At 59.1% G+C, this 23,094-nt stretch overlaps 1 protein-coding gene across 2 annotated transcripts; it reads left to right on the forward strand.

The window, feature by feature from the left end:
* Window positions 1-1,300: 1,300 nt before the first annotated feature.
* Kdm8 (lysine demethylase 8) lies at window positions 1,301-21,295 on the forward strand. Of its 2 annotated transcripts, none has more exons than XM_026392173.2 (8): window positions 1,301-3,135; window positions 9,971-10,498; window positions 11,902-12,071; window positions 13,587-13,719; window positions 16,336-16,380; window positions 19,003-19,152; window positions 19,815-19,907; window positions 19,993-21,295. In XM_026392173.2, exons 2-8 carry the CDS (start codon window positions 9,992-9,994, stop codon window positions 20,155-20,157), a joined length of 1,263 nt encoding a protein of 420 aa, XP_026247958.2. In that variant the 5' UTR covers window positions 1,301-3,135; window positions 9,971-9,991; the 3' UTR covers window positions 20,158-21,295. The 2 variants fall into 2 exon arrangements, with proteins under 2 accessions (XP_026247958.2, XP_026247959.2); XM_026392174.2 differs by having other exon boundaries at window positions 11,905-12,071.
* Window positions 21,296-23,094: the final 1,799 nt, after the last annotated feature.

Genomic DNA, 23,094 nt, shown 5'->3' on the forward strand with positions numbered 1-23,094 from the left:
AGATATGGTTGCCATCTCTCTCTGAGCTTCCTAAAATGTTAGTGAAAATTCAGAATCCTGGGTCTGACTTTAGAGCTCCTGAATCAAAATCTCCAGAGGAGATGCCCAAGAACCTGTATTTTAGGAAGTTCTGCACTTGCTTGGGGGGTCCTTGAACTTGGAACAGGAAAGGCAGACTGCCGCTACCAGCAGGTAAATGGAGGCTTGGATCATGTGCATTCTGGGACAGACAGAGCAAGGAGAAGAGCTTGTCTTATCTAACCTTCACAACGTCCTTAGGAAGGTAGTGGTCACACCCATTTCAGGAAGATACTGAGCCCCAGAGACAAAGCAAGTATCCCATTTGGAAGGTCTTGCTTGCACCCTAGAGGAATCCACACAATATGGTACCTTGTGTAATAAACAACAAAGGTCATTTTAGGTCACCAGGTCCTAGCTCAAGCAGGGATGGTCACATGCCATAGAGGAATTAAGGCACATAATAGGTGAGCCACGCCTTGCCGTGTGCAATGGAAGGTCTGGGTGGAGTAGCTGGAGGATCCCAGAAGTGGGAGGTCTCACTCTCCTCTTTAAGCAATTGGAATGAATCCAATGTCTCTTCCGTGGCAAGCTAAATGTTGTTTTCCAGTCTGGAGCCTTGTTTGTATATTTTGAATAAATTTGATAATTAAGCCACGCATGCTCCCAGCACACTTGCATATATTTAAATTACAAGCTTTTGATCTAATGGAGAAAAATCACAAATATGGGCCAAAGCGATGGCTCTTTGTGTGTGTGGTGCCTTCCACAGCACTCAAATGGGTCCGTGAGCTTCATGGCCAATTCCAAAGCCACCAGGAATGAGGGGAAGGGGTGGGGTGGGGGTGGCAACAAGACTGTGGGAAGTGAAACCCAACCGTGAAAAATCGTGGTTCTTTTCTATTAAGAAAACATTTCACTCATGCCCATGATTCATCTCACCAAGCCACTCTTGGAAACAAGCAAACCTGGGGGCGGAGCTCGGTGGTGGGGCAGGCTCAGTCCCCAGCACCAGAAAACAAAACAAAAACACAAAAGAAATCTGCAAAAGGGCTTGTCTCTGTAAACAGCTGGGCTCCATTCCTGAGCACTGTGGAAGGAGGCCCTGGAAACAAACCTCCTATGGCCCCCATCATGAGGCCTTTCTTGGCAACTTGGGGGCCAATGTGCACCCGACTGGGTAATCCTTGTAAAGTAAAAGCCCTGAACTGTCCAGTACACACCAAATTCAGACTCAGCAAAGAGAGATTTCTATTTGAGAGGATTATTACGAGGAGGAAAGGGTCTATGCTTTGGGGGAGGGAAACTTGGAATAGCGACACTATTGTGGCCATTGGGTCTGCAAGCACCCTGGGACTTAGGCAAAAAGAACTTTGCTTTTATAGGGAACAGGCTAGTGGGATTAAACAGAAGAACAGGAGACGTAAAGAGCTGTGGGCTAGAAGGCCATTAAGTATTTTATCCTGAGAGCTAAAACATTTGGGGCTGCTTGCTGTCCCAGGCTGAGGGTGGGCCAATGTCCAGGGGTCTGGAGGAAGGAGAGGAGCTAAACCAGAGTTTGGTGCACAAGCACTTTGTTCTGACTTGTGGGGACAAGTAGTTCTGTGCATCACTTGTGAGATACAGTGTTATGGTTTGGATGTGAGGTGTCCCCCAAAAGCTCACGGGTGAGACAATGCAAGAAGGTTCAGAAGTGATCAGGTTATGGGGGCTGTAACCTAAATCACTGGATTAATCCATGGATATGGATTAACTGGGTGGTGATTGTAGGCAGGTAGGGTATAGCCAGAGGAGGCAGGTCCCTGGGGTATAAATTTATATTTAATTCCTGGCAAGCTGAGCTCGCTCTGCGTTCTGGCTGTCACGTCCTGTGCTTCCCACCATCACACCTTTCTGCCGTGATCTGCCTCCCCTTGGGCCAGGGCCATGCAGTCAGCCAACAGTGGACTGAACCTCTGAAAACCCATGAGCCAAAGATGAACTTTCCCTCCTCTGCATCGCTCTTGCCAGGTCTTCTGCTCACAGTAACAAGAAAAGCCAACTAAAAACCGAAGAGTGGTGATGGGGATGGTCTGTGTCTGCCCTTGACGCAGGAAGGTTAGCCCAGAGCTGGGCTTCCCCGATTATCACCAAAATCCTACCAGGAACAATGTTGTGCTTTCAGTGAGTCTCCTCTGGCTCGCAGATGGCCGAGAGCACTTCCTCTTTGCCTGCAGTTTTCCAGGGACAACGAGCAACACTGCGCCGCTCAATGGTGGGGTCATCCCCGGGGACTCTGGATGCATGACCCTGGAATCAGTCCCCAGCTCCCAGTGAGCCTGACAGGTTATGGGGACGACGTGCTTCGGGAGGCCCTGATGACAACAGCTCTCTGTGTGTAAACAGACACACACACCACCCGGCCACCTCCCGGCCTGTTCTCGGACAAGGTCTCCCTAATTTCCGAGGCTGGCTCTGAACTTGAACTCCTCCTGCCTCCGCCTCCGAAGCCCCTGGACGGCGGGTGTGCGCCACCGTCCCGGCTGATTTGGACACTTCCGAGGTGTCCTGCGGCGGTGGCGGCTGCGCTGGCCTGGAGCCTCGGCTCCCCGTTGCTACTTAAGGCCCGGTAACCCACCTCCCGGGTGGGAAGCCGGCACGGGTCCCCCGTGCGGACCGGCCCCGACCCAGGGCGGGCCGCGCTTCGAGCCGCCTCTGCTCCCAGGGAGCGCACCCGAGGCCGAGCGGGGCTCCTGTCCCTGGCCATCTGCCGGGTCCTTCCCGCGGAACCGCCGCGGACGCAGCCCCACTGAGGGCTCAAATTCTGGCGCTGTGGCCACTTTATTTCACCCAGCCTGTTTACTTTTCTATAAAATGGAGAATACTCCTCGTTGCGGGAGTCAGAGTAAACGGAGGGCGTGACCTGGCGGTCCGACGCCGCACCTCAGGCCCGAAGGCGCCCTCCCGCCTTCCGTAGGGAGGGCGGGGCCGCCGCATCCATTGCTCGGCGCTCCTAGGCAGTCGGTCGTGATTAGAGGAGCAGTGAGCGATCGATAGTCCGTGTGCCGGCCTGACCACCGGGAGAGGGCCGCAGTGTCCGGACCGAGGAGGACAAGACATCGTTCACCTGCGAGAGGGGTGAGTTTGAGCCATTGGGAAGCGCCGGAACCTCCGGCTTCTAAGAAATGGGGTCGGGAAAGACTGCGCAGGCGTCCAGATAAGGAACCGAAGGGGGTAGAGGTACGGCATTACGCACGCGAAGCCTCTGGACGCAGCGCGTGCGTTCTGAGAACGCAGTTTAGCTTGCTCATCCCGCTGTCCTGAGCTGCGGGAGGATTGGGGAAAAACCTAGGCGTGCGCAGTGTGCGTCCCGTGGCAGTCTAATTGCGCATGCGCCAGACCGGCCTCGCGACTGCATTGTTGTGCGCCTGCGCTGTTCTTGAAGCGGTGTGGGTGGCCTTAGTGGAACGCCAGTGCGCCTGCGCGGCTGTTTGTTAGCGTCTCTAGAAACGGGTCTTGCGGTGCTGGGCGGTGGTTGTCCGCGTGGAGATAGGCCCACTGAAGACCCTGCGCTCGGCCCCGAGTACTAGCCACGAGCAGTGCAGCCGCTGGAAGGCGCTGGGGAGCGGGAGGCGGACGGTTGCTGTGGAGCCCGCCCGCAGCCCCGGGAGGAAAGACAACAGTCTGTCACTTGATGGGTTAATTCAGCATCGTGTCGCCCTGCCCACTCAAGACCCAGCCAAGGGAGGCCCCTGCCCCCGAGTGTCAGGTAGCAAGGTCAAGGCAGGTGTTAGGGCCAGGACGACGACGTTGCACACCCGAGACGTCTGCGTGGCCCTTAGAGAGCCGGAGGTGCCCCGTGCCGTGCAGACCTCCCTGCAGGGTGTCACAGGGCTCTCCCTGTGCCATGCTGCCTGGAACTGAAGACGTCACCAAGCCGCCCGGCCCCTGGAAAGCCAGACGGAGGCTGCGAGATCTGGAAGTCCCCCTTGGGAGGCTTCCTCATGGCCTAGTGGTGCTGGCTATTGCATAAGGCCGGCTTGAGACCTCCGGAGCCTTGGTGGGCTTCTCCCCGCACCCCCACCCAGGCCGTCTCACCAGCCTGCTTCAAGGCTGCTGGGGCGGGGGGGGGGGTGCTCCAGAGCAGTGGGGTTTTAAAAATCATGGCCCCAGTGGTTTCCTAGAAGGCTGTGCCTTATAATCAACCGGAACTTGCTTTGACTGTGTTCCAGCAGCACCGTGAACTCTGGATGGCGGATTTAGGAAGCCGAGACCTGCCCTTGGCTCCTTGGTTTAATACAAAGCCCCACTGTTTATAAAGCCCAGTAAAACCACTCCGGCCAGCTCACACCATCTTTATCTGACCCTCTTAACAAAAAGGTTCGAACGCCAACAAGCCTCTATTTAAGGCCTTTTAGAGCTGAATTATTAAGTCTATTGAGAAAAATTGTTGATGCAGCCTGTACCTGACCTTTCCCCATTACACGTGGCACCTGCAGGCCAGTGTGCAAAGCCAGGACACAGGACCACTCAGGTTATCTCTATAACAGACACCACCACTGCCAAAAAAAAAAAAAAAAAAAACTCGAGGTATTCAAGGCCAATACCTGTTGAGTTCTGGGAGACCGCTTGTTAAGCGAGGACATGGGACACTGATGCTTTTTCATAGGTTACATTCTTGGGTGATGGAGGTATCATTTTGCCTGGAGTAACCGCAGCTCTTTCCTTTTCCAGACACTTAAATTAATAACATCCTGGTTTAGATGATAAGTGGTATGTAGAGTTAGTGTGCACCTGGCTCTTTGTGCAGCTCACAGTAAACCCTTTGATGGGAAGCTCTGGGAACCAGTCCGCACTGCCATTCTAAAACGACTTCCACATCTTACCTTGTCTCCCCCCTGGGAAGGGTGACTATGACCTCTTCTAAAAGGATCTCACTGAGAAGATCCATGAGGCCAGCTCACCAGGCTACTCAGGCTGGTGCCTTCTGGAAAACGGCTTCAACCATCAAGAAATCTTTTTACGAGATCCACACATGGTGACTGCTCAGAGTTTGTTTCTGAAGCCTGCACAAAAGACCGTTCAGAACGGCAGCTCCACTGAGCCTGGACTGCCCTGCCCTGCCCTGCCCTGCCCTGTGGGGCCAGTCCAAGCAGCTGCCTGTGCAGAGCCTGCTTCTTGCAGCCCCATGGGGCCGGCTCCTCTGGGAGACTCTCAGAGCCAACAAGAAAGTGTTGAACCTATAGTCTAAGGCTCCTCCTTTTTTGGGGGTGGTACCAGGGATTGAACTCAGGGGCACTCAACCCCTGAGCCACACCCCCCGTCCTATTTTGTATTTTATCTAGAGACAGGGTCTCACTGAGTTGCTTAGCGCCTCACTTTTGCCGAGGCTGGCTTTGAACTTGCGATCCTCTTGCCTCAGTCTCCCAAGCTGTGGGGATCACAGATGTGTGCCACCTTGCCCGTCGGGCTCCTCCTCTTGTAAGGCCATTCGCTAAGCTGACTGGAGATTCAATAGATGAAATCAAATGGAACATTTCAGGTGTTTGATTATAAAGCAACCATGAAAGAGTGATTTGTAAAGTGAAGACAAAATCCGATTTTGTCCTCAAGCCTCAATCTGTAAGGAGGCTAGTTTTAAAAACAGGTCACAAGGCCACTTCGGAGGAGTTCCACTGACCAGGCTGTGGCCCCTCTTGATGTGGCAGTGTGAGAGGTTGTGGGAAGGCCCTGGGAGCAGACTGGCAGGTGCAGCGTGCCACTTGACTGTGACCGTCTCCTCGTGCTGCCACCATACAGCCCTGGCTGGGGGCCAAGGGTACCGTCAGCCGTGAGGCCTGTTGGGAGACCATTCCGGGTAGCCACAGAGGTGCTCTGAAAGCCATTTTGAAACCGACTCACCTGGCCTGGAGCTCTGGGCTCATGCCCATCAGGGCTGACCGCTGGCAGACACCCCCTATGCGTCTCCACATTTACAAGAGAAAGACTGTTTTACTTGGTCCAGAGGAGACCTGTATGGCCAGCTCGGGGCCCCTGTCCCAGAGGGCAGTTCATGTGGTCTGCAAGGTCCTCCCAGAGGCAAAGGGCACAGGACACCTGGGGAGGACCAGTGAGAAGACACACGGGCCCCTGGGAAGCTGGCTTTGTAAGGCCCATGTGACCCTGTAAGGGGCCATTGCAGAAAGCCACCGTGACACCAGTATATAAAGCCCCTAGTCTGCGCCCAGGGGACTCGTCCTAGCCCATGGGAAACCCTCCGGGGACCATTCACGGTGGCTCTGCAGAGCAGCTCACAGAGCTGCCAGGGACGTCCCCAGTGGGGGCCGATTTTGTAGTCAGGCGGGGTCTCCTGGGGACCTTCTCACAGACGCGTAGGAGAAGCTGGGGGTGAGGCCTCTGGGTTCCTGGGCCCAAGGTGAGACTTGTGTGGGGCGCTCAGGCCGTGAGCCAGGAGGCCTTGGGGAGGCCAGCTGGTGGGTCCCCTTGTCCTGCCAGGGGACACCACATTGGAGGTTTGGGTGTGACTCTCCCCAAGAAAGCTGAATGGGGCCAGCACTAGACCCCCAGGAACTTCCTAGGGGCCTGGCAGTAAGACCCATCCTGGCGGCTTGGCCAGGCCAGCGGGGCTCCCCAAGTCCCCCATCCAGCCACGCCAGCTGGAGGCCCGTCCACTGCGAGCCCAGGACGGCGACAGGCCCTGCTGCAGGTGTGGGCGCAGAAGCCCAGCAACCTGACGCCACCTGTGACTGGGACAGGAGGAGGGACTGCAGAGCACGGAGGCCTTGCGGTGAGGAGCGGGGTGCCCTGTGTGCAGCTGACCCCCGCGCCTCAGATTCCACGACTCGGTTTCCTCATCCGCCAGGTCGCGGGTCCAGGGGACGTGCCACCTGTGTGGAGTCTCTGCGGCCCCTGTGGTCCTCCTCCGCCTCAGCTGATCTGGGACGTGGGGACGATCATTCTCCCCAGGGCTTCAGCGACTGCTCCGAGTCCCTGGCCTTGTGTGTGTCATCAGCTGGGGTCACGGTGAGGGGTCACGGTGAGGGGGTCACAGTGAGGCTGAACGAGGGCGTCTGCTGCTCTCAGAACCCTGCCCGCGGGGGCTGCTCCTGAGCTGGGGCTGGGGAGCGAGCTGAGGAGGAGCGGGGGGGGGGGGGCACCTTCTGGGACCTCTGCAGCGCCCTCACTGCCCTTGCTCCCCGTGGGCTGCTGGGTGCACCAGGCACGTGTGGGCTGAAGGGGGCCATGCCTTCCCGAGCTTCTGTGAGTGGCCCACGAGGCCCGGGCTGCTGCGGAGGGGTGTGGCTGGGCTGGGTGCCGCAGCGCCGTGGGCGAGCGCTCCCCGGGTGCACAAGGCCCTGGGTTCTGTCCCCAGCACCACAGGGAAAAAAATGTCTCTGAAAGTCCACGTGTTGGAGACGCGGTGTGGAGGTGAGGGCCTCTCCTGGAGGCTGGCGCACAGAAGCTCTGCACTCGGGGACAGAGGGACCCACTCGTGGACCCTGGGGTGAACGGGTCAGGGAGGGAGCGGGCAGTCACCTCCAGGGCGGGTTTGCTACAAAAGCCAGTTGGCTGTGGCTGGTGGCCTTGTCCTTCTCCAATGTGGAGGAAGTCTCCAGCGGCAGGACAGCCCTCTGCAGGTGCTGGGCCCTGCTCCTGGACCTTCTAACCACCGAAGCCATGAGCTAAATGCACCCCTAGTTCTAAATGCCCCACCGTGTGTTCAGTCACCGCGACAGAACACGAAGACCAGGTGTCCCTGAGATCTGGACCAGCTCTGTCGCTGCGCAGCAAGTCATAACTGGGTGGCCTGAAACAGCAACCATCGGGACCTCAGTGTGTGGGTCGGGAGTGTGGCATGGTCAGCGAGGTCCTCTGCACGGGAGCGCTGGCAGAGCCATGGTCATCTGTCAGTCAAGGCCAGTTCCCACCCAAAGGCTCAACTGGACAGGGGTCCAGCTCCCAGTCTGTGCCGTTCCTGCAGGGCTGCTGGGCAGAGGCCTCAGCGCCTCACTGTTGACCACAGGTTCCCCCAGTTGTGGCCACCCAGGCCCCTGCATCGTGGCCTCTTGTGTCATCAACGTGTGCAAGCCGGTGGGCAGACGGTCTGCTGACAGGGTGCCCCTCAGTCTCATGGAACTCATCACGGAAGTGGTGCCCCAGCTTCACCCAGTCCTGCTGGTTAAAACGAGTCGTACTCTCCACGACTGCTGGGCAGATCACCACAAGATTCATCACCTGTCACACCTGGGGGTTAGAAGTGTGCCGTGGGTCTCACTGGGCTAAGGTCAAGGACTCAGCAGGACCTCCCTTCTGCAGGCCCCAGGGGACAATCCATTTCTTTGATTTTCCCAGCATCTGAAAGTTGCTCACGTTCCTGTGGGGAGTGGCCTCTTCCTGTGTCCACAGCCAGTGCTGCTAGGTACCCCTGTAGAGACCCTGAGCATGTTTCCAAAATCACAGTTAAAGAAACCATTCCTTAAGGCCTCAGGTATTGGGATGGCCTCATCCAAATAACCCAGAACAGTTGCCCCATCTCCAGGTCATTATTCTTAATCACCTACAGGCCATTGTGGGTTCTAGGGAGGTGGGTGTGGACATCTGCAGGGGGCCATTTTCAGAAATGATAAGCCTGTATCAGGGCAGGGTTGCTGTTGTAACAAGCATCACCAGCACCTTTGTGCCTAAACAAGTTCATTTTTTGCTCACGAACCATTCCAGCCTGTCTGTTCCTGGCTGGGTGGCCTTCCCAGGCTTCTTTTCTTAAAGTGCCAATTTCCTGCCATCCTGTGGCTCTCTCAGGGAACTTCACTTGCAGCCAGAGGACAGGTAAAGTGTGTGGGATCCTGTGGGACCTGTTTCTGGGCCAGGCCTGGGAGCGGCACACATCCCTGCATTCACAGTCACCAGCACACAGCAGGTGACAACTAATTGCAAGTAAGCCTGGGAGACACAGCCTAACTCTGTGCCTGAAGAAGATGAAGGACTTTGCAGCATACAGGAGGGGTTGGCAAGCCAAGTCTAGCCCACCATCTGCTTTTGCAAATAAAGTTTTATTGGAACACAGTGATGCCTATTGGTTCATAAATGGTGTATGGCCATTTATATGCTGCTGTGCAGAGGAGCAGCAACAGTGCATGGCACCCCTAGCCTAAAACATTCTCTGCAAAGAGCATCATGGCCCCTGTCACTTAGCTCAAATGAGATGAGGGATGCGTCTCGTTCTGTTTTGTGTTGCTGTAACAGAATACCTGACACCAGGGAATGTATGAAGAAAAAAGTTTTCATTTGGCTCATGATGCTGGTGACTCTGTGTCCAAACAACATGGTGCCAGCATCTGGTGAGGGTCCCTGGCTGCATCACAGCATGGTGGACAAGTGGAGGGGAAGCAGGTACAAGGGGCCAAACGCAGGGGACCTCACTTAACAACCTGCCCCGTGGTGATGGGCCCACCTTGCAATGGGAGTCCCCAGTGACCTTGTCACCTCCCACGGAGCCCCGCCTCTTAAAGGTCCACCACCTGAGCATCGACACGCAGGGACCACGCTGCCAGCAGGGGACTTCTGGGAGGTGGACACGTGCCAATCACGCACATGAACTGAGGGAGGACTGCAGTCCCGGGGGGTCTTGTGCTAGCGCCCCGGGGGGCTCAAGGCCTGGCGGTGGCGGGGGTGTAAGCAAGCGCAAGGGCAGTGGGGACCGGGGACCTGGAGGGTCCTGCAGGCCTAACAGGGGTCGTGGAGGTGGGCCTGAGGTGGGTGGGGGTTTGGGGGGGGGCTGGGGATCCAGGCCCCGCCGCACCCTCCCTCCCCGAGCATGCACTTATGCAGTGCTGACTGTGTACTGGGCCCTGGAAATCGCAGACCTGGACGGGGGCTGCAGGGCCATGGCTGCAGAGAAGGCCGCTCTGAAGAGGGCCCCTGTGGGCTGCGTCCAGGCCCCTCCTGGTCCCTAACGCTTGTTTGTCCCTGTCAGGCGCTGATCTGACCCCGCTGGATGGCCCAGATGACAGAAGGCACCCAGAGTCACGGAGGCCCCGGGGTGCCAGCTGGTGCGCTCTGGGAAGCCCTCAGGGCTCTGCTGCCGGGCACCCGGGAGGAGCTGAGGCTGGAGCTCGGGGACACGGTGGACAGGAGCGTGGTGCTGCTGCTGCGGCAGGCCACCGAGCACTTCTACGGGGACCGGCTGGCCGAGTGCCTGCAGGACAGCGAGGCGCTCCTGGACGTCGCCTGGGAGAGGCTCAACACGGGGCCCTGGCAGGACGTGCACAAGGACTGGCGGCGGGTCTACGCCTTCGGCTGCCTCCTGAAGGCCCTGTGCCTGTGCCGGGCGCCCCGCGAGGCCACCGTGGTCACTGAGGCTCTGCGGGTGTGCGACATGGGCCTGCTGATGGGGGCGGCCATCCTGGGGGACGTCCTCCTTAGGGCTGCCACGGTCCTCCAGGCGCACCTCGGCTCTGGAAAGAGGCCCGCCCGCCCCGGCCCGGAGCCGCCCGGAGCCAAGGTACAGGGACGTCCGCCCTGCCCCGCTCTCCCTGTCCGCTTCTGCCCCTGGGTGAGGGCCCCCCCCACGGGGACCTGGGCGCCCTGACAGTAGCCTCTCGGCTGATGGGAACGAGCCCCGGGTTTGTTTTGTCAAAAACCCTCTTTTTCCCATTTCTGCGAGAGCAGCGCCCCGTGGAGCCGGGGTGGGGACCCTGTGGTCGGAGAAGCAGCTGAGGGGGCCGAGGGGGGCTGGGCGACGTCCCACAGGCCCACGCGGTTGAGTTGACGCAGCAGGCGTCAGAGCCCAGCCCGTCCCAGACCCCGGGCCACCTTGGGTGAGCCAGGACGGCTCCGCTCCCAGCCTCCGTCCCCTCCTGGTTGTGAAGGGGCACTTAGGGTCCTGAGCCCCAGAAGGGAAAGGCCAGCTTGTCAGGCACCAGCAGTGGCCTCGTGGCTGGCCCTGTGGCCTGGACACTCCCCACGTGAGCAGGGTTTTACACCAGGTAAGTGAATGGATGTCCTTGTCACACAGCCCAACGAAAAGGAGATCCCACTGGGAAGAGAGAGGGACCGTCCCTGTCACCTGCCAAGTTAGGTCAGCAGGGCCTGGGAGCCTGTGGGACTCCAGCCAGGGACGCTGCTGACGGCAGGACCGAAGCCGTGGGACCACGCTCCAGGAAGGGGTCGACTCCGCCTCTGGTTAAAGAGGAGAGAGACGCGGTCGGCACAGCAGCCAGGCAGCCGCGGGCCCTTCCTCAGCCGCAAGGCCACGCAGGTCCCAGTGTCCCCAAGGGTTCCAGGGGCCAAGGGCCGGGCATGGCACCCGGCCTCGAGACAGCAGGACAGGCGCACAGATCAGGAACCAGTGTCTGTCCCCTTGACCCCGGGTGCAGCCCCCAGCCCACCTCGTGTCCCACGAGAACGTGGAGGTGGCCTTGCCCAAGGTCGTCCTGGGTGGGGGGCGGTGTGTGGCGGAAGGAGCCGGGAGCCGAGTGTGCCCCGGCTGGTCCCGGGTCTGGGCACTGTGACCTTGCCCAGCACGTGTGGACAGAGCCCAGGGACCCAGCACTCCTGTCGGGTCCCCAGGTGGGAGAGGCCAAGGGAAGCTGCGTGGCCACACGCTAGTGACCAGTGCTGGTGACAGGGGACTCTTCATCATGCTGTCACCATGCGGTTCCCAGGGGTGGCTGTGAGGAGGGGACACGGTGGTTGAGGTGGCGTCCATGCAGGCAGCACTGCCTGCGAGTCCACAGACGTTTGTCCTGAGATGCGGGGGACCGTGGCGCCGGGTCTCCTGGTGACCACAGCAGCAGCAGCGATCAGGGCTGTGTGGCTGTGGTGTCACCAAGGCCACCTCAGCCGCTGCCACGGTGTGGGTCCCCGGCCGCCGCCTGAGCTGGTGCCTTGTGTTCTGACTTTGAGCAGAGAGCCAGGCGCCACCGCGTCCCCACTCCAGAGCTGGAGCCCGAGAGGGCAGTGCCCCGGCTGCGCCGCCCGTCCCTGCAGCACTTCCGGGAGCAGTTCTTGGTTCCCGAGAGGCCGGTGGTCCTGGAAGGCGTGGCTGACCACTGGCCGTGCATGAAGAAGTGGAGGTGGGTGGTCACCGCGGCACCACGGGGACTCCCCTCCCTCCACCCAGTGTCCCCAGGCCTCCCTGAGTCACTCCTCCAGCCACCCACACGTCACCAGAGTCCCCACAGACACTCACTAGCAGCCCCGGGCCACGGCCCTGTGACAGCTCGCTCTGCCCTGAGCCGAGTTCCACAGGGTCTGGGTGGCGGTCTCCAGATAGGTCCACTCTGTCCTCCCGCAGGGTCCAGGAGTCCCGCAGCCTCCTCAGGGCCCCGAGGCCCAGCCCAGAAGAGCCCAGAGACAGCCGCTCCCCAGACTCAGGCGCTGGGCAGTGACCACGCGCCCTGGCTGGGCCTACCCTGGGAATGAGGTGGCACAGTGGGCCTTCATGGCCGCGGGTGTCCACCAACCACGGGTCAGGACTGGATGCAGAGCTACCGTGTCACCTCTGTGCCGATCACACACAGACTTATTTTCTTGTCACTGTTCCCCAAGCCAGGCAGTGGGACAACTACCGACAGGTTTTACAGCGCATGCCGTGTCTTGAGTAGTGAGGAAGTGACTTACGCGGGCAGGTGTATGCTGGGTTGTTGTTTTGTTTTTTGGGGGGCCAGGGATTGAACTCAGGGGCACTTGACCACTGAGCCACACCCCAGCTCTGGTTTGTATTTTATTTAGAGACAGGGTCTCACTCTCCCTTTTGCTGAGGCTGGCTTTGAACTTTCCATCCTCCTGCCTCAGCCTCCCAAACTGCTGGGATTACACTGTTTTTGTTTTTTAAATAAGGAACTTGAGCATCACTGGATTTTTGGCATCTGCAGGGGACCTGGAACCAATCCCCTGTGGTGCACAGGTCCAACTATGTAGCTCAAGGGAAGCTGATTGGAGCAGCTTTTCATCACTGTGACAAAATAGCCGAGAAAATCAACCTAAAGGAGAAAAAAAAATTTTTTTATGATTCCAGTCCGTGGTCACTTGTCTCTGTTGTTTCTGGGCCTGTGGGAGCGCTGGGCTGCCGGAGCCGTCGCACAGCAGGCCTCCCTCGTGCAGTCCCTCTGTCCCTGTGTCAGGCATGTGGTGTGTTTTGCCTCGTCTCATTCCCTGTGGGTCAGGCACTGTTGTCACCTCCACTTTGCACGGGCACAGGGACTCAGAGAGGCTGGGCAACTTGCCAAAGGTCCCCTGGTCTATCGCTGGTGAGGCCCGGACTCCATCTCAGGCCACCAGAGTTCAGAGCCGGGCACCTCACCCCCTCAGCACCTCATACTGCCCACCATTTGTTAGCTCAGTGACGAGATGAGCAGAGGGAGATTCAGAGGGACCACAGCCCACAGGGAGCGGAGCAGCCCAGCAGACCCGGCTCTGTGCATTGGCTGTGTGACCTTGGGCAAGTAACCTCGCCTCTCTGTGCCTGAGTAGTCTCTGCCTCATGAGGTTTTGTGGGAACTAAAGGAAACCACAGGTGAAGCTCGCTCTTCTCCATGCCCAGCGGGCGGTAGCGACCCTGACGAGGACGATGCTTGTGTCTCTGACAGTTTGGAATACATCCAGGAGGTGGCTGGCTGCCGGACGGTGCCCGTGGAAGTCGGCTCCCGGTACACAGACGAGGAATGGTCCCAGAGGCTCATGACCGTGGGGGACTTCATCAGCAAGCACGTCGTGAGCGAGGTGTGCAGGGCTCTCCCTGGGGCGCAGTGGTGGGAGGAGCGTCCCTGGGCTGTGGCGGCGGCTGGCCAGAGTGGGCGGGCGGGCAGGCGGGTGGCTGCACCAGGGCTCCTCTTTCCAGGCCGATTTGTCCTGCTGGTGCCCTGGGGGTTTTGAGGAGGTGCGTGATGGTGCCCCCCCCACTCCCCCAGTCCCCTTCCAGAAGTCTCCCGCCCTGGGGACGCCCCTGCACATCGGTGTCCTTTCCCGTCTCCCTTCCCCCACCCCCGTGACCTCCAGTCAGCTCCCTGTCCCTGTGCACGCGTCCATTCTCTGCACTTCACACCAAGGGATGGCACAGCGCATGGCCGCTGGGGTGGCCTCTGTCCCTCTCCTTCACTCCTCAAGGCCCTCGGGCCGTGCCATTCCCAGCCGTGGTCCCTGTGAGCGGCTGGGAGTCCCATCGTGTGAGCCACGTTGGGTTCGCCTTCCGCCCACTGGTGGCTCCGGGCCGGGTCCCCTCCTCATTCACATGCGAATTCCTGTGGGTTGTCCCTTCCATCCCCGTCCTGCACTAGGAGGGGAGTTGAGGCTCCCGCAGTGAATCCCTCAGGTGACGTTTCGCACAGGGACCAGTCAGCTTTCCCAGCCAGCTGTCCCCAGTTCCCACTAGAGATTCGTGGCAGTGAGGCCCGTGGGTGGCAGAGAGTGTGACTGTGGCCTCATGTGGCCGAGATCAGGGCCGAGACCCTTAGAGTGAGGGGACAGCTGTGGGCTGTGGGCCTCGGGCTGTGCTTCACGTGCCACCCGCCCCGTCCCCAGCAGCCCGGGCCCAGCCTCTACCTCCGAGCAGACTGGATCGTGGATCCTCTCAGAGAAGTCTGCAGACCTGTGGTGGCCCGTCCCCGTCCCTGCTGTCCATGTCCGCTGCTCACTGTGAACTCCTGGGGGACCCCAGCGCCCCTCCTCGGTGCCCTTCCTGCCCCATCTCCTCAACCGGGGCCCAGCCTCCTCCGTGGGCACTCGGGGGCTCGGCCGCCTCGGCAGCCCGCCTCCTGCTATCCCTGAGGCCTGGGAGGGAGCATCTAGAAGAGTCCCGTGACACCGTGGCCATCTGTGTTTCAGCGTCAGCCTGGCCGGGAAGGCCGTGGCTAGGCCCAGGGCAGAGGCAGCACCGGCGCAGGGTTAGACAGGCTGCCCCTCGCTGGCCTGGGCCTTGGCGGTGTCCTGGGCCTCGCCTGTCCTCAGGGCCCGACTTTGGGAAGCTCGGCTTTAGTGTGGTGGGTGACTCAGGGCTGTGGGTGGCGATGCCCGTGTCCCCGTGGGGATTAGAGCACAGTGCGTGGCCAGCACTCACCCGGTGTCCTCCTGACCCGCTGTCCAGGATGGAGATGGTGTCAGGGCTGCTGTGTGTGCTCAGCCTGGGTCTGGCTTGTTGTGGAGAGGACAGATGCAGCAGAGGGTGGAAGGACGGAAGGACGAGGCTCCCTGGGCCTCCTGGAGAGGGGCCTCCCTGCTGCACTGCCTGGCCTCAGCTGCCAGCGCCCGCCGGCTCCGCCCTGCCTGCAGGGGGGTGAGAGGTGCCCTGAGTCCCGTCCCTCCCCTGCCGTGGGACCCCTGGAGAGCTTGGCATCTGAGCAGAACCCGAGCCCTGGGGGCCCAGGCTGTGAAGCCCTCATCTCCAGCTCATTGGCAAAACTGTCACAGTGTGATGCCCCCAGCGTGGGCCGACTGGAGGGCGACAGGAGCAGGAAGGGTCTAACTCCGGAAAGTACCTGGCAGAAGTGTGAAAATTTAAATACACGTACGCGTGACTCACGGTAGTTTTGGAAGCGCATGTCCCATAAACATAAGCACAGTGTTTGGGGCTGTTAGTCGAAATGCTGTAGCAAAACACCCTGGATGTCCCCGAATTCATGACCTCAAATCCTGTTTATAGAACATCGTGGAGTCCTTAAGAGCAGGAGCAGTTGCCTGCGTATTGACCTGGGAGAGATTCAGGTGGGGGCCCCAGCTTCTCATCAGCAGACCAAAAAACTTGTAAAAAGGAAACGTCAAGGTCAGGAGGCTGAGGCAGGAGGATCACGAGTTCAAAGCCAGCCTCAGCAATTTAATGAGGCACTAGGCAACTCAGCAAGACCCTGACTCTAAAACACACAGTAGGGCTAGTAGGGCTGGGGATGGGGCTCCGCGCGTGGTCTAGTGCCCCTGAGTTCTATCCCAGAACAACAAAAAAAAAAAGAAGTCAAAGTGACTCCTCCAGTGTTTCCTGGATGCGGTTCCACCTGGCAGGGTGGAGAAGGTTCAGAGGTGGGTGGTGGCCATGGCTGTGCAGCCATGTGGGTGTGCTGAACACCAGGCCCTGGGCCTTAAAGAGATTAAAATAGGAAATTATGTGTATTTATCAGTTTTTTAAAATGATTTTTTAAACAGAAAAACAAAAATCGTTATATACATGGTTGCCTCCATTTACCCACCAGCAGCCGCCCTGGGGACCAGGCGCTCAGGCGGGGCGGAGCCTCGTGGGGCAGGGCGGAGCCTCGTGGGGCGGGGCGGAGCCTTCTAGAAGCAATGGCAGCCTCTGGAAGAAGCCGCCAGGCTCGTGCTTACAGTGCTTTCTCTTCCTCCGTGTCTGCCCAGGCGAGTGACATCGGGTACCTCGCGCAGCACCAGCTCTTTGACCAGGTGAGTGAGGCTGCGCTCTTGTCCTTCACCCTCTCCCCGTCCCCCCAGGGAAGCCTGCTGGCTCACTGCTGCCCACTCGTGCCGCTTCTTGCCCCTCCTCACCAGGGCCAGCAGGAGGCAGTGAGGCCGCAGGCCTGAGTCCCAGGACCCCAGTGAGGAGGGATTCCAGCTTGCAGCAAGGGGAGAGGGAAGCCACTGGCAGTCCCCGGGGGTGGGACGCTGTCACAAGTCCAGGTGCGGCCAGAGCCGAGGAACACATCCCAAAGGACCAGCGAGGCCACAAGGCCACGGGACCTGAGCCCACCAGGAGGGGGCGAGTTGCCGCCTTCATCCGTCCCCACCTCAGGTGTCTGATTGTGGCCATCTGCCCGCACCTGGCCTGCTGCTTCTGGGTCCAGCCCTGACAGGCCAGGTAGACCCTGAGCGCAGACTTGCTGAAGACCAGAGGAGGGCAGGACGTTCCCAGTGACAGGTGCCCCCCACGTGGGGGCAGCGGGGCCCAGCGCCAGCAGTAGCCAGCTGAGAGGTGTCTGGCAGTCCAGCAGCACAGGCCCGGGGCAAGCAGAGTGGCGCAGACTGTTCTGGAACCTCTCGGCCTCCAGCGCCCCCCAGGTTCCTGCCTCAGGACCTTTCACTGGTTTCCTCGCAGGGACTGGTTTCTAAGCTTGGCCCCCGCTGCAGGCCTGTCTCCAACTGCTTGGTTCTCGAGGGGTCTCCGAGTCTTTGGTCAGTGATTCGGATTGCAGGATGGGTTCAACCAATCACCTCTCAGAAATCCTGATGATGTCATCAGGAACCAATCAGAGTTCTGCTGAGTGTCCACAGGGTCAGGGCAGATGGCACCCCAGGCAGAAGCAGCAGTGTGATGTGACAGGGAGCCTGAGGTTACTGGAAGCATTTGAGAATCCTGCAAATGGCCCGAGACCCCCCTGTGGCACTGGGGGGCCTCAGTCCATGAATCTGGGTCTTAGCTCAAAGCATGGGACACCACTACTCCTCGTCTCTACGCTGGCCCCGGGAGATGGGCCCTTACAGGACAGAGGGCAGCGTCTGGGCCCAGCTCCCTGCAGGGGGCCATTCCCGCCTTCCCAGGTGCTGCTGGCGAAGTGGCAGGTGACGCCTTGCTCCCTGGAGAGGCCGAGGCCCAGGCCCGGCCCTGCTTCATTCCTCTCAAGCGGGAAAAATACCAGCAGCTCCCACGGGGTCTGGGGTGGGAGCCTCCAGGGACGGCTGGCCTCTCCCTTGGGCCCTGCCCTGAGCTGGCCCAGTGCCTGCTGAGGGCTGGTCAGGCTGCGGTTGCCTCTGAGCAAGTGGCTTTTCACTCTGAGACCCTGGGCCTGCGAGGTGGCCCCGTGTGCTGGTGACAGTCCTCTGGGGCTCTGGGAGGTCCACCCCGACGGCGCTGTGCTCACCCCAGGCCCGTTTCCCCGGAGGCCAGGCCTCTGCTGGGGGCGCTTCGCTGTCCCAGAGGGCGCAGGGACTGGGGGGGACAGGGTTCATGAGGAAGCACCACAGAGACAGCGTGTGGCCTTTGCCAGCTCTGCCTGGGACATGTTCAGCACTGCCTGTCCTGGGGCCACCAGGCAGGTGCACTGACAGTGTGGCCCCGTCCACCTGGAAGCCCTCCCATCACAGGCTCCTCCAGGTCCCGCTGGCCACGAGGGGCCGGGCACCAAGCTACTCCCACTGGTCAGATGCAGACGCTCTTAGCCCTGATCACGAGCCTGTCCCCGTCACACAGGTTTACCACTCCTTCCACTCTGTGCCCGCGCCCTGCCCACACGCCAGACACCATGTCCCGCCACGGCTGGGTTATCCTGCTTTCAATCTTTCTTATTTGATTAACGAGGAACGATGACTCATTCTTGGTTTCACTTGGATTTATTTGCTGAGACAGAAGCCCTCTGTCATGTCTGTGTCCATCTGCTTCTGGCTTTTGGTTTATTTGTGTGACATATGTACTGAGGTCTTCATGTCTTCTGCACCGTGTCCTGACCTCCCACCTCAGCCAGCAGGGAGGGGCTCGGGCGCTTCAGTCTTTAGGGCTGTTAATTTATAAAATGTAACATAGGGTTTTTGTTTGTTTGAGGTACTTTACTAATGAGCTGCATCCCCAGCCCTTTTTATTTTAAGAAAGGGTCTCACCAAGTTGCTGAGGCTGGCCTTAAATTTGTAATCCTCTTGCCTCAGCCTCCTGAATAGCTGAGATTACAGGCAGGCACCACCGCACCTAGCCAATAGGGATTTGTTTACCAGTAGTGAATTTTAGGAAATCCTCTCTGGATTTCCTAAAAACTATTTTCTTTTTGTTTTCCTTTTTTTTTTTTACTTTAATGCTAGAGTATTTCAAGCTGTTGTGTGTTTTTTTGTTTTTAGTATAAAGCATTAACATCAGGTTTTTAAAAAAGAAATAAATAAGAAATCCATAGACATGGCAAAAGATATGAAAATAAGACTACAACTATTATCTGCTGATTACATATTTGTTTTTTCATTGTTTTAAAATTCTTTTCCTTTAAAATATGGCCCTAGCTAGGAGTGGCGTGTGCCCACCTGTCAGTCACTTCCGGCTGTAGGTGCCGGCCTCTCCTCGACCCCCCATCTCTGCTCTGACACCCGCAGATCCCGGAGCTGAAACAGGACATCGGCATCCCTGATTACTGCTGCCTGGGCGACGGGGAGGAGGATGAGATCACCATCAACGCCTGGTTCGGTCCCCAAGGAACCGTGTCCCCACTGCACCAAGACCCGCAGCAGAACTTCCTGGTGCAGGTAGGAGCTGCCACCAGACCAGTGGCTCTACCTCCTGCTGGCCCAGGCATGGGGCTGACCTCAGGGTCCACCTTCAAACTCCAGATCCTCAAAGAGTTGTAGGGACCCTGAAAGGGTCGAGAGCCGCAGGCCTGAGGAGGGTCCCCTCCAGGGAGGATGGCCTCCACCTGGAGCCTTGGTGGAGGGGCTGGTCCTGGGAGGTCCTGCGAGGGGAGGGGCACACGGTGCTGCCCAGGAAGCCCCCTGGCTCTGACTGGCTGAATGGGTGGGAAGGTTGGCATTGCCCAGGGGAGGTGGACAGCCTGCCCAGCAGCCACCAGCGCCATCCCCAGGCAGGTGGCTTTGTGACCTTGGGCTGTTGGTTTAATCTCTCAGTGCTTCATTTTCCTCACCTGGAAATCGGGGGCGCAGAATAACCCCTGAGGCCTGTGTGGGCTAGCCAAGGTGACGCGCTGTGAGCAGCAGCCAGGCTTGAGCCACAGCCACGAGCTGCCACCCACCGTATGCTCCGAGGACAACAGCTCTTGGCCTCTGGGCACCTAAGCAGGTGCGGGTCAGGAGGGGCAGTGCAGGCCCAGGGAGCAGTGCGGGAGGGTCAGGGGACAGGGACCAAGGGGCCTGCAGCGCTGTGAGGCCATCCAGCAGCCCTGGGTCTCTTCCAGGTGATGGGGAGGAAGTACATCCAGCTCTACTCCCCACGGGACTCGGCGGCTTTGTACCCACACGAAACGCACCTTCTTCACAACACCAGCCAGGTGGGCGCGCGGGCACCGGGGTGATGTGGCGGTCCCTGCTGCGGTCCCCAGACTCCAGCAGAATGACATCTCTTGCTTTCTTCAGGTGGACGTGGAGGATCCCGACCTGGAGAGGTTCCCCCGGTTTGCCGAGGCGCCCTTCCTGGCCTGCACCCTGTCCCCTGGAGAGATGCTCTTCATCCCCGCCAAACACTGGCACTACGTGCGGGCCCTGGACCTGAGCTTCTCCGTCAGCTTCTGGTGGTCGTAGCCAGGAGCCACTCGGCGTCCGCTGACCGCTCGCTCGCTCCCGGGCCTGGGCCTGGTGTGGTTCCAGCCCAGGGCTCTGGACGAGCAGAGGGCGCCCAGCTGCGGGAACCTGGGATGAGCGGCTGTGCCCCGGGCCCACTGTGGCAGCAGGAGGCGGGAGGAGCCCAGGAGGACATTCTGGGCTGTCCACCCACACGGAGCTGCCCATGTTGGAAAGCTGGACACGTCTGGGAAAGGGCAGGCAGTGTGTCCGGTGGAAAGCGTGGGGGTGAGCGTGGCTGTAGGGTCCCAGCTGGTCCCACTGCTGCACCTGCGTGGTGGCCAAGACACTTGGCCCCGGTGCCCACCCCTCTAGAACACAGAGTGGCGCTGGCCTCCTCCAGAGGCCGCAGAGGCTCATACCGTGTCCAGAGCTTCTGGCACTCAGCTGTGATGTGGGCTTCATCATGGCCAGGCCTGGGGAGCACCACAGCCTGCAGGCTCTGGAGAGGTGGGCGAGGCCCTGGGTACAGGGGAGGGTCCTTGTCACCTGCATAGCAGCCTAAACCCAGTGGGAGACTTCTGTCCTCCTTACTGAAGCACAGACTGCTGCCAGTTCAGTGCTAGTGGAGGGTGTTCCTGAGCACACAGCCAGGACAGGTGCCCAGCGAAGGACAGGGCCACACCCAGGACAGGTGCCCAGGGAAGGACAGGGCCACACCCCTAGGAGAACCTGCTCTCCCTCGGGCCAGCAGGTCAGCAGAGCCGGGCCTCCCACCTGTGTGTGCCGATGCCCGACTCCTTCCACCGCCAACTTCCTGCCTCCGGCTGCAGACAGGAGAAGGGCCGAGGGTGGGCGTCTCGCAGCAGGGTCTGGATCTGGACAGCATCCGTCCACCAGGTGACCGTGAGGTGGAGGATCCGCTCCAAACCAATCGTAAGAAGAAACTTAAAAGCCAACGAACCTTTATGTAAAACATCTCATTCCTTCAACTAAAAACCTCCAGGTGTTATGCCAACATGTTAATCATATTCAGTTTTTGGTGGCAATATGTGGGGGGGAGTTAAAAAAATACAGGGCTGGTTGTGACTGAGTGGTGGAGCACATGCCTAGCCCGTGTGAGGCACTGGGTTCGATTCTCGGCACCACATACAAATAAATAAAGGTCCATACATCTAAAAAAAGTATTTTACAGAAATACAACTAATACTCAGGCAAATTAAAACAGACTAAATCAGCACCTCGCGCTCAGTGCTGGGAGGGAACAGCGCCCATGGTGGGCCTTAGCAGGTCAGCAAAAGCGAGCGCCTCCAACACTCAGGCCCACCCGGCGCCGGGAACCTACCCTGAGGAAGCAGCAGGAGGATGGAGGTGTACGTCCTGCGGTGACGTGAGACGCCTGACATCATGGGGTAGAGAGTGGCCTTCAGGGAAGGAGTGTTGCTCACCCCTGGGACCTAGGGCAGTTTTTCTTATCTTTTTAATTTTGTTAGTCCTTTTTTTTTTTTTCTTCCCATTTTTGGTTTTTTTGGTTTTGTTTTGATTTTTGCTTTTTGTTCTGAACAGTTAGAATTTTTAAGGCCATGGAGAGAGGCGTCATGTTAAGTGAGATGCAGCGTTCTTCATTTTTAGCTAGCGACCTCACGTGCACACCTGTCTAGGCGTGCGCCTGCGGGCATGACAGTGTGCGTGTGCGCGTGTCCCAAGGGAAAGGCTCCAGGTGAACTGTGGGCACGTCGGGGCCGGCAGGAAGGCTGTGGGTGTTTACCTTTTATAACATTTCTCAGTGATTTCAGTTTTTTTCAATAATATAAACAAGAAAAATATATTTTAAAAATCATTTGTTCAACCAAATTCCCGAGTGGGCAGTGTAGGAGGCCCCAGGAGGGAAGAGCGGCAGCCCGTCCCAGCCACCAGGGGGCGCGTGGCGTGGGAGCCCCGCATGTCTGTGGCCCCCAGTGCTGGGTGGGGAGCCATAGGAGAGCCCCACAGAGGGAGGAAGGCGGGAAGCAGGGCCAGGGCAGGGAGTGCCGAGGGAATGACGGGTGGGTCAAGACCAGGGAGCCCAGGACAGGGTGATGGAAATGGTGAGGGGTGCAGCTCGAGGCTGAGGCAGGAGGATCAGGAGTCCGGGACCAGCCTGGGCAAATTAGCAAGATTCTGTCTCAGAATAAAAAGGGCTGGGACGCGGCTCTGTGGGAAAGTGCAGTGTTCCCAGGACTGAAAAATAAACACAAAAGCAATTAAAGGTCCAGTAAGTGTAGATGGCGAGGCCGGGCGCGCGCCAGGGGGTCTGGAACCCATCTGGTCGGGATGGAACCCAACTGGAACTGGTTTAGGCAAAAACAAAGAAAAATGGACCAGCAGGGCGCCTGGGAACAGGCCGGGCGCAAGGCCTCCACCCACCTGGCTCTCGGGCTCTCTCCTCGGTGCCATTCTTCCCTTTCGATGGGGAGGGTGGCCCTAGCAGGGTGGACACCCTGACCCTTCTGCACTGAGACGCCAGGCTCAGCAGCTGCTCCTGCTAACCAGGAGACCCAGGGAAGAAGCTGTGCCAGGCCCGGGATCCACCCCACCCTGGCACAACCCCGAGCCACAGGATGTCCGCTGACTGGTTGGCCCAGCTCGCAGGTGGCCACTAGGAGAAATGGGAAACCGGACAGTGAGGGTTAAGGGACCTGAACTTTGTCAGCAGGTCCTGGGCCCCAGAGCTCTGAGCAGAGGCCATCAGAATATGCATTTTAGAAACCAGAAACAGGGGAGCAGGCAGAGGCCTCCGAGGCCGTGGGAACCGCGAGGGGGACACACAGTCATGCGGGCAGGCAGAGTGGGCGTGGGGGAGGGGAGGCATGCGACCTGACCTCAGGTGACACTGGCACAGCTCTGATGAGCTGCTCCCAAGGAGACTCTTCGTCCCCTACCTGGGACTTACTTAGGAAGTTCTTTATGTTTTCGTAT

Source organism: Urocitellus parryii, chromosome 9 (genome assembly GCF_045843805.1).
Source record: "Urocitellus parryii isolate mUroPar1 chromosome 9, mUroPar1.hap1, whole genome shotgun sequence".
Classification (NCBI taxonomy): domain Eukaryota; kingdom Metazoa; phylum Chordata; class Mammalia; order Rodentia; family Sciuridae; genus Urocitellus; species Urocitellus parryii.

Excerpts from the sequence above, each read along its gene's own strand:
- Kdm8 (XM_026392173.2), top strand. The coding sequence starts at position 9,992 with ATGGCCCAGATGACAGAAGGCACCCAGAGTCACGGAGGCCCCGGGGTG. Across the intron at positions 12,072-13,586 it reads CCGTGCATGAAGAAGTGGAG|TTTGGAATACATCCAGGAGG; the intron begins GTGGGTGGTCAC and ends TGTCTCTGACAG. Across the intron at positions 16,381-19,002 it reads AGCACCAGCTCTTTGACCAG|ATCCCGGAGCTGAAACAGGA; the intron begins GTGAGTGAGGCT and ends TGACACCCGCAG.